General features: G+C 44.7%; 1 protein-coding gene across 2 annotated transcripts in view; it reads left to right on the forward strand.

Moving 5' to 3' along the window:
• LOC134948853 (diacylglycerol O-acyltransferase 2-like) overlaps nucleotides 1-2,542 on the forward strand; it is a 116,600-nt gene extending 114,058 nt beyond the window's left edge. For both annotated transcript variants that reach the window (XM_063937100.1, XM_063937101.1), the window contains one exon: nucleotides 1,409-2,542. In XM_063937100.1, coding sequence (XP_063793170.1) covers nucleotides 1,409-1,563 — 155 coding nt within the window. In that variant the 3' untranslated portion in view covers nucleotides 1,564-2,542. The remainder of the gene's footprint in view (nucleotides 1-1,408) is intronic.
• The last annotated feature ends 15,421 nt before the right edge of the window (nucleotides 2,543-17,963 follow it).

Genomic DNA, 17,963 nt, shown 5'->3' on the forward strand with positions numbered 1-17,963 from the left:
GCTCATCTCACAGCTGCTTCCATAGTGGCTCTACTGTAGTGTAATGTGTATAAGGGGCTCTGCTATGGCATATGTATAAATGGCTCTACTTTAGTTTCACTTGTGCAATCGGCTCTTCTGTGGTGTAACGTGGCTAAGGGGCTCTACCATGGCATAATGTGTATAAGCGGCTCTTCTTTAGTGTAACATGTATAATCAGTTGTACTATGATGTAATGTGTATACGTGGCTCTACTGTGGTGTAGTGTATATAAGGGGCTTTACTGTGGTGTAACGTGAATAAGGGGCTCTACTGTGGTGTAACGTAACGTGAATAAGGGGTTGTTGTTTTTCATGTGAATCATGTGTTTTATTATCTTTTATTTGATCTACAGATTCCCTTGTGTCATTGTTACATTATTACTTGTACTCCTGATAATTCACACACTGAGTAAATTACAGTTATGTAAATATATGAGAGTTTATAACCCCAAAGGGGACCAAAATCTTTATCCACTTACCAAAAAATGTAGGCTCGGGCTGGCCCTGGATGCCAAGTCACATCAATGCTAACAAAAGGGTTCATATACCACTAGCAGTAACTTACCTTCCAAGTAAGACATATTGGGGGTAATTCCAAGTTGATCGCAGCAGGATTTTTTTTAGCAGTTGGGCAAAACCATGTGCACTGCAGGGGAAGCAGATATAACATGTGCAGAGAGAGTTAGATTTGGGTGTGGTGTGTTCAATCTGCAATCTAATTTGCAGTGTAAAAATAAAGCAGCCAGTATTTACCCTGCACAGAAATAAAATAACCCACCCAAATCTTACTCTATCTGCACATGTTATATCTGCCTCCCCTGCAGTGCACATGGTTTTGGCCAACTGCTAAAAAAAATCCTGCTGCGATCAACTTGGAATTACCCCCATAGAACTAATTGAATGAGTTCTTATCCAATGGTGATGTAACTTAAAGGATTACAAGTCAATATACAAATGTTCTCCCACACCATTGTCAGTGTATACAGGAAGGTAAATGCTAATGCTGAAATATCAATATCACAGCTGCTGTTGGATATGGAAACTTATGATACAGTACTTCTCTGTACAACATTTTAGATAATTTGAAACAGGTAAAATTTGTTGTGTCCCCCCCCACCTCCACGTAATAGTTACAAAGCTTACAATGTTGAAAAAGACAAAGCTTCATCTTTATTATACTCTGTGGGTTGAGGAAAAGCAGTAAACCAGTGTTTTCATTCCATGCAATGGACATAAAAAAAAGTTGATCTAGTGATATACAGGTAATAGTGGTATTCCTGTAGTTTGCTCACATGTCGCATCAGAGATGAAAAATTAGGTTACAAATTACTATTACACGGTCACAAGAATCCTCCTCACATTTTCTTCTTGTCTTTGTTTTCTAATAGTTGGGGAGCCTGTCACTGTCCCCCAGATACAGGATCCAAGCCCAGAGATTGTGGATAGATATCACAACATGTACAAGTGTTCTCTGCTCAGACTGTTCCATGAAAATAAGACTAAGCATGGGCTGGGAGAGAACGCAGAGCTACGCATCTTGTGATGAACAGTGTGGAGACCTTGTTCTGTACATCACCATAGAAGGACAACAGGGATATTTTCACAGTCGATGGCTGGCAACAGTTGCAGTGTTCTTGGCCTAAGCAAAGTTTGAACTCAACCTATGTATTTTTTTTTATCTATTTTCCTGCATTCTGAATTCATGAAAACTGGACAAAAAGTATTGTAAAATAAAGTGGATGAGTCACAGTTCCCCTCCTTGTGTTGACAGTAAACTGGGTTGCCCTATTTCCAGTGTAGTGCCTGTGTGTTGAAAGACAATAGTTAATTTTATTGTGAACCAGTATATAAAAAATGTTTAAACTCTTAATTCATTATTTGTCTGCAGTCTATCTTTTTTAAAATAAACACTTAAAAATGCTTCTTGCATAAGTATTTAACACCGACAAAATATACTGTATGCCCTAACAATTGACCTTCAATGAGCCTCTACCTGTGAATCATTAAAAAAGTTCAGCTTTCATTGATCATTTCAAATAACTTTGGTTACACTGTGTATTTAAATTAGATTTTTTGTATTTGTTTCCTTAACTGTAGATATGTTGAGGTTTTGTTTGTTAATTCTCCACCTCATTGTATTACTGTGCTTATTCTCAACTGTAAATTGCTGCAGATTATGCTGATATTATATGAATAAATGTTTAGGGGTATATGCAATTGTGATCGAATTACCAAAAATGTCGAAAAACGGGTCATTTTCGACACAAAAAACCTGTCTAATTTGATTCGACAATGCAATACAGTACTTTTCGAGAAAAAACCTGCCATTAAATTTTCGACTTTTGGCAATTCTACTTTTTTTCAATTCCACATGTCTGCAATGTTAAAATGCGGCTTTTCGACAAAAGTACATTCAATTGAAGAATGTCGATTCGACAACAGTGCTTTTCGACAGTCATTTCGTCAATTTCATTCCGCCTCATTTTCCTGTCATGTTCTAATAAATTTTTTTATAAACATGATTTTTTTTGTGCTTTTTTTTATCGCTAATAGCTTATCTATTTATATTAGAAGGGATTATCTACTTGGTTTGACCTTAGGAGCCACAAGTATTATTTAATCGATTTTTTTTAAAGAATATTTTTTATTTTTTTTACTAACTACAATAATATGGATAGATCAGTGCATGTTTTTAGGTTGGAAGGGGTGTGAAAGTGTTAAAATTCCTGAAAAAAATGTGTGGGGTCCCCTCCCCCCTAAGCATAACTAGCCTCGGGCTCTTTGAGCTGGTCCTGGTTGTAAAAATATGGGGGGGGGGGGGGAATGACAGGGGTTCCCCCGTATTTTAACAACCAGCACCGGGCTCTGCATTCAGTCCTGGTGCAAAAAATATGGGGGACAAAAGACGTAGGGGTCCCCCATATTTTTTACACCAGCACCGGGCTCCACTAGCCAGAAAGAGAATGCCACAGCCGGGGGACACTTTTATATAGGTCCCTGCGGCCGTGGCATTAAATCTCCAACTAGTCACCCCTGGCCGGGGTACCCTGGAGGAGTGGGGACCCCTTAAATCAAGGGGTCCCCCCCTCCAGCCACCTAAGGGCCAGGGGTGAATCTGCCCTAAAGTGGGAACCTTCATGGAATTGGTATCCAAGGATTTGGATACTTTATGTGAAAGGAATAAATCCAGACATTATGTCATGGATAACCTGACCAAGGATGAAAGAGATGCACTTCATGATATCAAATCCTGGGACAACGTCCAAATAAAACCTTCCGATAAGGGAGGCAATATTGTCATCTGGGACAAGGAACTGTACCTTAAGGAGGCAAGGAAACAACTTAATGATATGTCATGTTACAAACATCTACCATCTAACCCCATGGAGGCATACAAAAAAAACAGTACGATCGAATTATCACGACAGCCTATGAGACGGGCATTATAAATAAAACAGAACTAAAATTTCTTGAGGTAGAGGAACCTAAGGCCCCTACATTTTATTTACTCCCAAAAGTTCATAAGAATGAATGAACACCTCCTGTCCGCCCCATAGTATCGGGGATAGATGGGCTGACCGAACAGGCCAGTAAATTTTTGGATACCCACCTCAGGAAGTTTGTGATTACATTGCCGTCCTATACGAAGGACACAACAGACGTACTGTGCAAACTGAATGAAATCCATGTGGACCGGCAAGTTCTTCTTGCCACTTGTGATGTCAAATCACTTTATACCAGCATACAACATGAGAAAGGCATTCAGTCTGCTGAATATTTCCACCAGAAAGAGGGTAAAACTGAATTTGGAGATTTTCTGCTGAAACTTTTGACGTTTGTACTTCAGAGAAATTAACGGGGTCATATAGATGTGAAGGTTGCAAAGCATGTGATTATATGACAAAAACAACAGAATTTGAAGATAAAAATCACAAAACACATAAGATCAGGGACTAAATAAATTGTATACATCTGGAGTTGTTTATTGCCTTGTCTGTACCTGTGGGAAAAGATACATCGGTATGACAACTAGACCATTGAAACAGAGGGTATTGGAACATGTTGGTTCAATCAGAAACTGCCAAAAGGACTACAACAAATTCAAACAACTGACAACAGTTGCAAAACATTTCCATGAAAAACATGCTGGAAAAGTAACGGACCTTATGGCATTCGGAATAGAATGAGTATATCTGGGAATAAGAGGAGGCAGCACAACACAAGAGCTGCTGAGGAAGGAAAGTCGATGGACTTTCTTATTGGATGGACTACAACCAAACGGCATGAATGAACACATACATTTTTCATCCTTCTTAACTGGATAAATTATTTTATTCTCTAAATGTTATGTTTTATAAAAGTTGGGAATACAGGATAAATTATAACAATTGATTGTATCTCCCCGGATATAGTACACCTGAATACAGTCATTTTTGTCACTTTCTTTCACGTTTTTTCATGTTTGCTTGAGTTTGTACATTTTCACAGTCATATTTATTTATCAGCACACCCCTCTCTTTTTCTGATACATTTTATTTACACCTGAATATATTATTAAACACTCACTGGTGCACATTTATAACAGCACACACACAGATCACTAGAGTAGCCATCCCAGATGATTGGGAACGGCATTCATGATATTATATCTCATCACAGAATAGTATTCCATTTATTTAGTGCTCACTAATATTTCATATCAAATGGATATGGATGGCACATATAAACAATTTCATGTCACCTACATACTGGGGTTGAACAAAAGATTCTTTGCGCCCTGGATACCTGGGAACAAGAATGGTAACTAAATAATGATATAATAATAGAAAGTATTATTCAAAAATATAATTACAATATATTACTAACAACTAATATTAATTTATCCAGTAAATTTATATAACAACCAAAATTAAAATCTATAGAAGGGTTAAAATGTATCTACCAAGGAGGTAAATACCTCGAGTTAAAAATACAAGTTGTAAACCATCAATAATTTATTCTTCCTGGTAACCTATTCATCAATAGATATCTTTTTTATAGAAACAATCCATGATTGGACATTTGATATGTCAATCAAATTTTGTGGCCAATGAAAGAGACTGACTGGGTATTTAGCTCTTTCAAACCGACAATGGGGTTTCCTATGATTAAGCTTATGCGAAATGGTCGTTAGGAAGACAGCTCACACGGCAGTGTGTCTGTCAATTAGTATTTTAAATGTTTAGTCACTGCATATAAATGTATCCTATGTTTTAGACAAATGTATCATATCGTGTAACCAGGGCCGAAACTAGGATTTTTGTCACCCGGGGCAAGGTAGTCATTTGTATATATATCTCTTTCAGAACTTTTTTACCTGAAAAATTGCCTTTTCTAACATAAATTTCATATCCAGGAAAAAGTGTCCCCATTTTACACAGTAAAATGGGGGCAAGTGTCCCCATTCCCCATTTTACACATTGCGGCAGACAGGTGACCCCATTTTACACATTGCGGCAGACAGGTGTCCCCATTTTACACATTGCGGCAGGAAAAAGTGTCCCCATTTTACACATTGCGGCAGGAAAAAGTGTCCCCATTTTACACATTGCGGCAGGCACGTGTCCCCATTTTACACAGTACGCTGGCAAGTGTCCCCATTTTACACATTGCGGCAGGAAAAAGTGTCCCCATTTTACACATTGCGGCAGGCACAGGTCGCCATTTTACACAGTACGCTGGCAAGTGTCCCCATTTTACACATTGCGGCAGGAAAAAGTGTCACCATTTTACACATTGCGGCAGGCACAGGTCGCCATTTTACACAGTACGCTGGCAAGTGTCCCCATTTTACATATTGCGGCAGGAAACAGTGTCCCCATTTTACACATTGCGGCAGGAAAAAGTGTCCCCATTTTACACATTGCGGCAGGCACAGGTCCCCATTTTACACAGTACGCTGGCAAGTGTCCCCATTTTACACACTGCGGCAGGAAAAAGTGTCCCCATTTTACACATTTCCGCAGGAAAAAGTGTCCCCATTTTACAGATTGCGGCAGGTGTTTGTGTAATACATCTGAAACAGCAGGCACAGGTCCCCATTTTACACATTGCGGCAGGTGGTGGAGGGAGAGAGAGAGAGAGAGATAGAGAGAGAGAGAGAGAGAGAGGGGAAGGGAGAGGGGCTGACTTACATTTGAAGCGGTTCTCGCCGCTCTTCAGCCGCCTCTCCCTCCTCGTCTGCGCGGCTCCCCCTTCTCCCTCCTCCGGCGGGGTTTCGTGGAATGACGCGTTTGCGCCGTGACGTCACGACGCAATTGCGTCATTCCGCGAAACCCCGCCCCCCGAGCTGGGCACTCAGGAGAAGGGGGTTTCAAAGTCTTAAAGTGCTGCGGCGGGTGTTAGGGGGTCTCGGCGCCCCCTCCAATCCGGCGCCCAGGTCGCCTGCCCCCCTAGCCCCCCCCTAGTTTCGGCCCTGGTGTAACTTGTGACACAGATCTGCAGCATAATATACTGCCACAGCCGCAGCGGGACATACACCCGGCGGCCTTGTATTGATGGACGCTGCTAGCAGCGTGTGTAGCCTGGGAGACGGTAGGCGGCGGCTAGTGGCTGCACGCTGTTACAGACCCCAGCTTCAACAAGCTGTGCCCTAGACGATACCATATTGACGGTGATTACATTGTGTAGAACGTGGGAGCTGGGAGCCGCGGCAGATGGGTGCTTGCTGAGATGCTCTGCACCCTTACATCAAGACATACCTATCCACTATTACCATATAAACATTATTGGAAAAGCATTAATAAGGAGGGTGTATAGGTGTCAAAAACATGTAACCGCCACCTTTCTGTATTGTCAGTATTTTTTATTAATTGCAAGATCAGTCATTGTGTGAGACACATTTTCATTATTCTGAATAGGAATGATATTTAGATCTTTAATTATATGTGTGGGTGTATAGGTATAAACAACGACTAGCAGGTATAAGCTGGGACACGTGGCAGAAGGACAGCATATTATCTTTGTTTTCCTCACTATATATTGATAAAACGCACTGCAGTAATACACTGCCGCCACACTTTTTTAACTGGCGAGATTTAAGAGTAAGGTGCGACTGTGGACACACACCCTAAGAATATAACTTGTCATATATTTCTAACTGACATAACTATTCAGATAAAGTGTGGATGTGGGTATACTAGCCACAACTAGTAGGTGCAAGTTGCAAAGTAGCATATTGCCGGCATATAGTACATATCTCTAACCGGCAAGACTCCTGAAGAACTGATAGGGAACACTTGTTACCTTAGAATACACATGATATGAACTTAACTTATGAATATAAGCATGCAAAAACAGCATGTTCTTCTAATCAAATTGGTTGAGTTGTGTCACAGGTATACGGCTATTATCAGCATTACTATATGAATGGCACGACACTATATTTGCAATCAATTGTTTTGGGCAATCTTAATTAAAGGTTGACATTGCAGCAGAAGTAAAACATATATCAAGAATCTCCACCAATAAATTTTCATATACAGGGGGGTTACAAAAGACGACTCTGTGAGATAGACAAATATGATGAGTAGGACAAACGACATGTACCATATAGGACATGATAGTGTCTAATTCATCATATATAGAATATTCTTGTAAACAGTGGTGCGCACACTACCAAGACTGAGAGAGACTGTTTATTAAGAATGGTAATTCAGTCCCAAACAGTGGAATAAGCAATCTCACAGAGGTACATCAAAAGGATACTATTGTTTCTATTGGTATACTAAAAGGTAAAGATCATTGCAATAAATATGGATACATTTTGAACACTTGAGAGAGTGAAGAATTACAAAGCAGCAGTGACTGAATTTTTATGTTTATGTCACATTTGGTTATTATTTTTTCACCTGTTTTCACTTGCACAATATTTTCGCAGAAGTTTTAAGATAACATATAAAAGTTATATTTTAACATTAGTGGTCAAATATCACTGTTGATATTTGACTTTAAGAATACTGTCACAAAGTCCGAGCGTGCCCATAATAGGGAATACTTCCTTCTTTTGGTCCTTGTATGCATTTAATTTATTCCCAGGAGCACCTTCCATGTAACTGAATTGATAGATAAAAATAAGATTTAAACATATGGGAAAGGATTCTATGTGACTTACTGTAATTATTGATATAGCACATATATATGCCTGTGCGAACCCCCCCCCTTTTTTTTTCTTCTAAAGGGTAGAATTAACAAAAGCCCTAAGGAATACAAAGTGGCCATACTGATCTATTTGACTATGATCTAAGTGGAAATTTACGGATATTTTTGATGAGTACACAGACTCCCCTGGCATTCTTTGAAAAAGTGGAATGGAACAACCACCACACCCATGGTTTTTTCAGAGCTAACATCTTGCTGCCAGTAAGATGAGTTTCTGAAAGGCAAACAATTTATACTTTTTAACTTGCGATAGGACCAGCGCTCTCTTTATTTTATTGTTGAGATCCCGTACGTTCCAGCCGAGCAGGTGGAGCCCCTCAGGTGTTACCAGCATCAGAAGATACTAAAAACAGAAAACAGGAGAAAAAGAGAGAATAGGAGGAAAAAGGAGAAGAAACACATGAAAGGAAAAATTGTACAGCATAATACATGAATTCCAGGTTAGTAGCAGCACAGGGAAAATGAAGAAAACATGGAGCAGTCAGCGAGCAATAATGCCAAAACATATCTAATAAAACATCAGAAGTATACTGCAATATGAAATCAAAATCAATACTTGACCATAGCATTAAGTACCAAACAAGAAACAGAAAAATCAATAAAACAGCAAACACCCAACCACCCCCACCCTGTACATCCATCAAAAACCTAGATATACCTATACCCCAATTAAACTTCCCGTAAATTAAACTAAAAACACCAAAATACTGAAAGAGGGACAATTAGGGATAAACACCCCTAAATACTATATCTCAGCATGGGCTCCCAATAAAGGTGAATGGCCCCCGGTAGAGAGGCATAAGAACAAACCCCCACATAAGATAACTAGACATAGAGGCCCTCACATAAGAAAAAAAACCTGGAAAGAAAAAGATAAATTACACGGCAAAACAAAGGCATAATAGCGAGGAGCACAAGGTCTCTGTTCCAACCACACTTTGGCTTCCCTCGGAGAATTAAAGAAGTGGGTAGAACATTCATACACCACACGCAATCTAGCTGGAAACAGCGTAGAATACTGGATCTGTCTGTCTCTCAATTTCCTTTTTGTCTGAAGGAATTGGGACCTGGATTTTTGTACGTCCATGGCAAAGTCAGGAAAAACAGACACAGAGTGATTTTCAAACTGCAACGGACCATGTACCCTGGCCAGATGCAAAATGGCATCTCGATCTTTATAGTGGAGCATTCGGACAATGAAGGTGCGTGCCGGGGGGCGCCCGGAGGAGAAGCTTGAAAAGGTGAATGATGCACACGTTCCACAGCAAATTGTGCACTGAAATCTTCTTTTTTGAAGATTTTGAGGAGCCATTCCTCCAAGAATTTTTCAGGGTGTGTGCCCTCAGCCCGCTCAGGCTGGCCTACAAAGCGTATATTTCTACATCGACCTTCCATATCTGACAACTTGGTTTTAACAGCAGCCATCTGGGAGGAAAGGTCAGCGAAGCTATCCTTGAGGGGAGCAGCTATATCCTCAATATCGGACACCCATTGTTCCACACCACCCACACGCTCACGCTGCTTCTGAATGTCATGACGAATGAGTGAAATATCACCTTGAACTTGACCAATCTTGTCCCGTCACCCTAATTTTGGACGTGGTGATGGCCTGCAGAATTTGTTGAGTAGATTGCATAACATCAGTAATGGAGAGTTCTTTCGAAGCGACCCGAGGTGAGGGAAGGGATGCAGCCTGAGTAGGCGGACGTGTCGGCGTATTGCCAGTTTTCTCCACAGCAATGGCAACAGGAGTCCCAGGGTCAGGGGGAGAATAACGGATATGTACAGAGAAAATGACAGGGTCACACACAGCAAGATTGCAGTATAGCAGGTGATCCAGAGAGTCAATAGAGAAAACACAAGGTGCACATTCAATGTGTATGTGTATATAGGATTCAAAGTGTGCAGGGCACAGCCAATATGTAAAGAGATTAGTGCAGCTCAGCAGAATGCAGAACTATGCCACCAGAGTATAGACAGACATAGGCAGCTGTCTCTGTCCAGGGCTCACCAGTGTGCAGATACACAGCAGCCAGCATAGGCAAAGGGCCCCCACACTGCCTGCAACAGCTAATAATGTGTGCCCCTGTGTCAGAGAGGAGTTAAACACAGTACCTGGAGCAGGAAAAGGCACACCCAGGCAGGAGGCGCTCCGGCAGGCAGGGCACATGTTTTCAAGACGGCGCCAGCGGGAGCTCAGAAAGAGACATGTGGGGCTCCACAGGGGTCAGATCCCGCAGTCAGCAGCTAGAATCAGCCATTCTGAAGCCAGGCAGGGGCACAGGAGTCACTGGAGCAGGGAGCCCGTATACTGCTGGCGGCAGCACACTTTCGGAGACTCACGCGGCCAGGGAGGTCCGGAGCAGGGACAGGGCACACTCACCGCCGTGGCCAATTCTCAGCGGGCAGGCATCGCACATCGGTGCGGGATGTCTCCAGGGGTGTACCAGGGGTTCCCACAACAGGAGGAGCAGATAGAGCCTTAAAACCAGGTGCAGAGGATGGGAGAGAGGATATACAGTAGCGAGCTACAGCACTATGCTGCCTACTCCATGCTGCACCAAGCCACGCCCCCAGCAGAGCTCTCTTTTACACATTACACCAGGTTGAGCCCCTATCACACATTAGGCCAGGTAGAGTCCCCTTTTACACATTACAGCAGGTAGAGTCCCCATTTTACACATTACAGCAGGTAGAGTCCCCTTTTACACATTACAGCAGGTAGAGTCACAAGAGAGAGGGGGGTAGGAGAGAGGGCAAGGAGAGAGAGATATGGTTGGGCGGGGGAGAAACAGAGCAAGGTGGCAGGTAGAGAGAGAGAGAGAGCGAGAGAGCACATGGGACACACACACCCACTTATGTGATGATGGCAGCAGCTCCTGGCATTTCCTGCCCAGCTCCCTGCAAGAAGAAGGCACGGCTCCAGCCCTGGCCAGTGCTGGGATGCTGTTGCACTAGAAGGGATGAGAGGGGCAGAGCACACGAGGAGACCAGGCAGCGCTGCCGGCTATAATGTATAGCAGCAGCTGTGCATCCGGCAGAGGAGCCGAGTGCAACACTACTGTTATAGCGAGCAGCACTGCAGCTGGCAGTGGTCAATCGTGGTGGACGTGGGTGGTGTGTCCACAGCTCAAATGCACTGTGTGCGAAGCACCATCTTCCCACACCTAGTTATGGCCCTGTGGGGAGGTACTGGCAGAGAGGGGGAGTACTGAAAGATGGGGTAGGCACTGGCATAGAGGGGGAGGCATAGACAGAGCAGGGGGATGCAGATGAAGAGGGAGGCACCAGAATATATCGTGGGCACCAGAAGAAAGAAGGGAGGCATTGGCAGAAAAAGGGGGAGGGGCACTTGCAGAAGCAGAGGGGAAAGGCACTGGCAGAGGTGGGGAGCCACTGACAGAGGAAGGAGGCACTGACACTGTCACCAGAACTAATTACGAATTCCTTGGGGACCTCGCTCAGGGCCTGACAGGGAGTGCTAATCCCTTTAAATGCAGTGGCTGCTGTAATCCCGTGGGCCGCAATTGCTCACAACAGGAAATAAGTGTGCATCAGGACCCGGCACGGCTGAGAGATCAATCAGGTAGCCGGGTGCTGCAATACTTGTGCAGCGTGCCGGCCGCTGCTGCTGTGATAGAGGCTGGCAACAGCGGCAGCAACAGGCAGGACAGTGTGGCTCTGTCAGTAAGGAGGCAGAGAGGGGGGAGACGCTTTTCATGCTGCCTGCGCCGCTACTGCACAGAGCGGAAGATGTAATGTGCGGCCTTTCACCTGACCGCACATCGCTCCTCCTGTGCATGATCGGCACCTTTATATGTTTGCCCCCCAGTTCCAACCCCTCTGAACCCACACAGTCTATTTAGAATGGACAAATATCACTATCCAGGTGCTGGGGTGTGTGGAGGATGGTGAGGTGTAGGACACCAATTCCGCTCAAACTTCATTCTATCTACCAGTGTGTACAAAATTGAGTACAGCTGTACCTGCTTTATCTTTCATTAGACCACTCCACTGGGCTATTCATAGTTGTAAGACATCCGCTGGTGTGTACAGAAACTGCTACATGCTGAAGCCTACACAAACATATTTCCAACAAATGTCACATCCAAAGCTGGCTCAACAAGGTGTTTCCTTATCTTAAGGGCTGCAGTGGATCAGGTTGTCCATCACTGGCATAATAATAGGATTTTGATAACCTACCGGTAAATCCTTTTCTCCTAGTCCGTACAGGATGCTGGGGACGAGATCAAGACCAAGGGGTATAGACGTGATCCGCAGGAGACATGGGCACTCTAAAGACTTTTCATTGGGTGTGAACTGGCTCCTCCCTCTATGCCCCTCCTCCAGACCTCAATTGTAGGAACTGTGCCCAGGGAGACTGACATTTCGAGGAAAGGAATTACTAAACTAGTGGTGAGATATCTACCAACTCACACCCTCAACCATGCCGCACACATGGCATTCAACATAACACACGCCAACAGGCATGAACCAATTGCAGCAACATACTGAAACCAAGATAACACAACTTGTGTAACTCTAATAACTAAACTGCAGGAAAAGTACGCATTGGGACGGGCGCCCAGCATCCTCTACGGACTAGGAGAAAAGGATTTACCGGTAGGTTATCAAAATCCTATTTTCTCATACGTCCTAGAGAATGCTGGGGACAACATCAAGACCATGGGGTCTATACCAAAGCTCCAGTACGGGCGGGAGAGTGCGGATGACCCTGCAGCACCGATTGACCAAACTTGAGGTCCTCATCGGCCAAGGTGTCAAACTTGTAGAACTTAGCAAATGTGTTTGACACTGACCAAGTAGCTGTTCTGCAAAGTTGTAATGCCGAGACCCCCCGGGCAGCCGCCCAGGATGAGCCCACCTTCCTAGTGGAGTGGGCCTTTACCGACGTCGGTAACGGCAATCCAGCCGCAGTATGAGCTTGCTGAATCGTATTCCTAATCCAACGTGCAATAGTCTGCTCGGAAGCAGGACAGCCAAACTTGTTGTGATCATACAGGACAAATAGAGTCTCTGTTTTCCGTATACGAGCCGTTCTAGCAACATAGATTTTAAAAGCTCTAACCACATCTAGAGATTTTGACTCAGTGAATGTGTCAGTAATTACTGGCACAACAATAGGTTGGTTTATGTGGAAAGATGAAACCACCTTCGGAAGAAAATGTTGACGAGTCCTCAACTCTGCCCTATCTTCATAGAAGATCAGGTAAGGGCTCTTGTGAGACAAGGCCCCCAATTCAGACACCCGCCTTGCGGATGCCAAAGCCAAAATCATCACCACTTTCCAAGTGAGAAACTTCAACTCTATCTTTTGTAGAGGCTCAAACCAATCCGATTGAAGGAACTGCAATACCACGTTAAGGTCCCAGGGTGCCATTGGAGGCACGAATGGTGGATGGATGTGCAGAACCCCTTTCACAAAGGTCTGAATCTCTGGAAGAGATGCCAATTGTTTCTGGAAGAACACTGACAAGGCCAAAATCTGGACCTTGATTGATGCCAATTGGAGGCCCGCCTCCACACCATCCTGCAAAAAATGGAGAAAACGTCCTAAAAGAAACTCTTCCATAGGAGCTTTCTTGGATCACGCCAAGATATATATTTTCTCCAAATACGGTGGTAATGTTTCGACGTTACTCCCTTTCTGGCCTGAATAAGGGTGGGGATGACCTCCTTGGGAATACCCTTCCTGGCTAGGATACGGCGCTCAACAGCCATGCCGTCAAACGTAGCTGCGGTAAGTATTGGTACACACACGGTCCCTGCTGCAGCAGGTCCGCTCGAGGAGGAAGAGGCCGAGGATCTCCTATGAGTAACTGTTGAAGATCTGGGTACCAAGCCCTCCTTGGCCAGTCTGGGGCAATGAAGATTGCTCGAACCCTTGTTTTTCTTATGATCCTGAGAACTTTTGGGATCAGCGGAAGTGGAGGGAAGACATACACTGACGGAAACGCCCACTGGGTCACCAGTGCATCCACTGCTACTGCTTTAGGGTCTCTCGACCTGGAACAGTATCTCTGAAGCTTCTTGTTGAGACGAGATGCCATCATGTCTATTTGAGGAACTCCCCAAAGACTTGTCACCTCTGCGAAGACTTCTTGGTGGAGGCCCCACTATCCTGGATGGAGATCGTGTCTGCTGAGGAAGTCTGCTTCCCAGCTGTCCACTCCCAGAATGAATATTGCCGACAGAGCTTGTAGGATGTTTTTCTGCCCAGTGGAGGATTTTTGTCGCCTCCGCCATTGCCGCTCTGCTTTTCGTTCCGCCCTGCCTGTTTATGTATGTGACTGCTGTTATATTGTCCGCCTGGATCTGCACGGGACGGTCTTGAAGAAGATGTACCGCTTCTTGAAGGCCGTTGTAAATGGCTCTTAGCTCCAGAACATTTATGTGAAGGCAGGCTTCCTGTTGTGACCAACGTCCCTGGAAGTTTTCTCCCTGAGAGACTGCTACCCAGCCTCAGATACTTGCATCTGTGATTACCATGACCCAGTCCTGAATCCTGAACCTGCGTCTCTCTAGTAGGTGAGAGCTGTGTAACCACCACAGGAGCGAAATCCTGGTTTTCAATGACAGGATTATCTTTCCGTGCATGTGTAGGTGTGACCGCGACCACTTGTCCAACAGGTCCCACTGGAATACTCTGGCATGGAACCTGCCAAACTGTATGGCCTCGTAGGCCGCCACCATCTTCCCCAACAACCGAATGCACTGATGGATCGACACACTTGATGGTTTCAATATCTGTTTTACCATTTTCTGGATTTCCAGGGACCTTTTCCAGCATAAGAAATACTCTCTGAACTTCTGTGTCCAGAATCATCCCGAGGAAAGACAACCTTGTCGTCGGTTCCAACTGTGACTTTGGGTAATTTATGATCCATCCGTGTTGTTGGAGTATTGACAGAGAGAGTGATATGTTTTGTAACAACTGCTCCCTAGATCTCGCCTTTATCAGGAGGTCGTCCAGATAAGAAATTATACTGACTCCTTTCTGACGAAGGAGAACCATCATCTCCGCAATCACCTTGGTGAATACCCTCGGCGCCGTGGAGAGAACGAAAGGTAATGTTTGGAATTGGTAATGGCAATCCTGAACTGCGAATCTCAGATAAGCCTGATGAGGAGGATAAATGGGAAAATGCAAGTAAGCAGCCTTTATGTCCACTGACACCAAGCAGTCCCCCTCCTCCAGACTGGCAATCACTGCCCGAAGTGATTCCATCTTGAACTTGAACCTTTTTAGGTAACCATTCAGATCCTTTAGATTTAGGATTGGTCTGACCGAGCCGTCCGGCTTCGGAACCACAAAGAGGCTTGAATAAAAACCCCTCCCTTGTTGTGACAACGGTACCAGGACTATGACCTGGTCTTGACATAATTTTTAGATTGCCGCTGTTACTGCTTCTCTTTCTGACGGAGAAACTGGCAAGGTCGATTTGAAAAATTGGCATGGGGGAACGTCTTGAAACTCCAGCTTGTACCCCTGGGATACTATTTGCAACACCCAGGGATCCAGGCCAGACAGAATCCAATCCTGGCTGAAGAGTTTGAGATGTGCCCCCACCCGAGCGGCCTCCCGCAAGGGAGCTCCAGCGACATGCTGGGGATTTGGCAGAAGTAGGGGTAGACTTCTGCTCTTGGGAACCTGGAGCCGATGTGGGCTTCTTTCCCCTTCCCCTTCCCCTACCTGCAAAGAAGGGGGAACCTCTCGTCTTTTTGTATTTATTGGGCCGAAAGGACTGCATTTGCGGGTGATAGGTCTTTTTTGCCGGTGCAGGCGCAGAGGGCAAAAATGTCGACTTACCTGCGGTAGCCGCCGAGACTAACCCATCCAGGCCATTGCCAAATAAGGCCTCACCTTTATATGGGAGAGTCTCCATGTTTCTTTTGGAATCTGCAACCGCGTTACACTGGCGAATCCACAATGCCCGCCTAGCCGATACTGCCATGGTAGCGGCCTGTGAACTCAAGAGTCCAATATCCTTCATTGCTTTCAGCATGAAGGCGGCAGCGTCCTTCATATTCCCTAACTTAAGGAGTATCTCATCTTTATCAATTGTGTCAATTTCTGATGACACGCTTTCTGACCATATTTCAATAGCGCGACTCACCCATGCGCAGGCAATAGTGGGCCTAATCAGTGTACCATTGGTAACATAAATGGATTTCAATGTCGTTTCCATTTTGAGGTCTGACGGCTCTTTAAGAGAAGCCGTGCCAGGAGCAGGGAGAATTACCTTCTTTGTCAACCTGGAAAGTGCACTGTCTAACACAGGGGGTGATTCCCACTTTTTCCTGTCCTCAGCAGGGAAAGGCTAAGCTATGTGAATCCTTTTGGGAATACGAAATCTTTTATCAGAATTCACCCACGTCCCTTCAAACAGAGCATTTAGTTTGTGTAAAGGGGGTAATGTGACTTTGGACTTCTTTCCCTTACATAAATACGCCTTCTCCTGAGGTACAGGTGTGGTTTCTGTAACCTCTAACACGTCCCTTATAGCCACAATCATATATTGTATATTTTTTGCCAATTTATGAATTATCTCTCTGGATTCACTATCGTCGACACAAGAGTCAGAATCCGTGTCGTATCAGTGTTTACAACATTTGCAAATGGTCTCTTATGTGACCCAGAGGGGCCGCTCGCATAAGGAATAACAGCATCCTGAAAAATCACATCTTCCACAGATTTTCTCCAGCATGCAGCCTTAGATTCAGACTTATCTAATCTACGGTTAATCAGATGCATACTGTCACGTATCTCTTTCACCCATGCAGGCTCTTGGTGTGCGGGTAGCGCCACCACATTACAACTCTGTGTCCCTAAAATGGCTTCCTCTGGGGAGGAACTCCCTGCCTCAGACATGCCTCACACGTGTACAGCACACCAACAGACACACTGGGACTTATTTTGGGGACAGACCCACAGTAAAATCTGTCAGAGGGACACAGGACAGGAGCAGCCAGTTCACAATCCCAGCGCCAGTATTTCCTGTGAACACAGTATGTCCACCGAATAACAGCGCTTTTTAAATAGTAATATACACTATCAAATGCACCACAATCGCTTTGTGCCCCCCCCCCTTAATAGCAACCTGTACTTGTCAGAAGTGGAGGAGAGGACCAGTGTGTTCTCTGCAGCCTGAGGAGAGAGAGAAAATGGCGCTGAGTAGTGTGCTGGCTGCCTGAGGAAGAAGCTCCGCCCCCGCAATGGCGCGTCCTTACACTCATACAAACACTGTAATATTTATACTGGTGGGGGTAGGGCTGTGCCAGCGGCAACTTATGCCTCCTTTTAGCCAGTTTGAGGTATTTTTCTTGCTGCCCAGGGCACCCCCCCGCATCCTGCACCCTGTAGTGCCTGTGTGTGTGGGCAGCAATGGTGCGCTGCGCTCCTGCCAGATGCGCCGCACCTCAGCTGTCACTTACTTGATAGAAGATCATTCTTCTCATACTCACCTGTCTTTTGACTTCTGGCTCTGTGAGGGGGGTGACGGCGTGCTGTGGGAGTGAGCATCTAGACACAGCTAGTGTTCAGTTCCCTTCAGGAGCTAATGGTGTCCTGTCAGCCAGAAGCAAAGCCATGAAACTCTGAGGAAGTTGCTTCTGCTTCTGCCCCCTCAGTCCCAAGAAGCAGGGAGTCTGATGCCAGCAGATCTCCCTGAAAATAAAAAACCTAACATAAGTCTTTTCAGAGAAACTCAGTAGAGCTCCTCA

This window comes from Pseudophryne corroboree, chromosome 8, assembly GCF_028390025.1.
Source record: "Pseudophryne corroboree isolate aPseCor3 chromosome 8, aPseCor3.hap2, whole genome shotgun sequence".
In the NCBI taxonomy this organism is placed as follows: Eukaryota; Metazoa; Chordata; class Amphibia; order Anura; family Myobatrachidae; genus Pseudophryne; species Pseudophryne corroboree.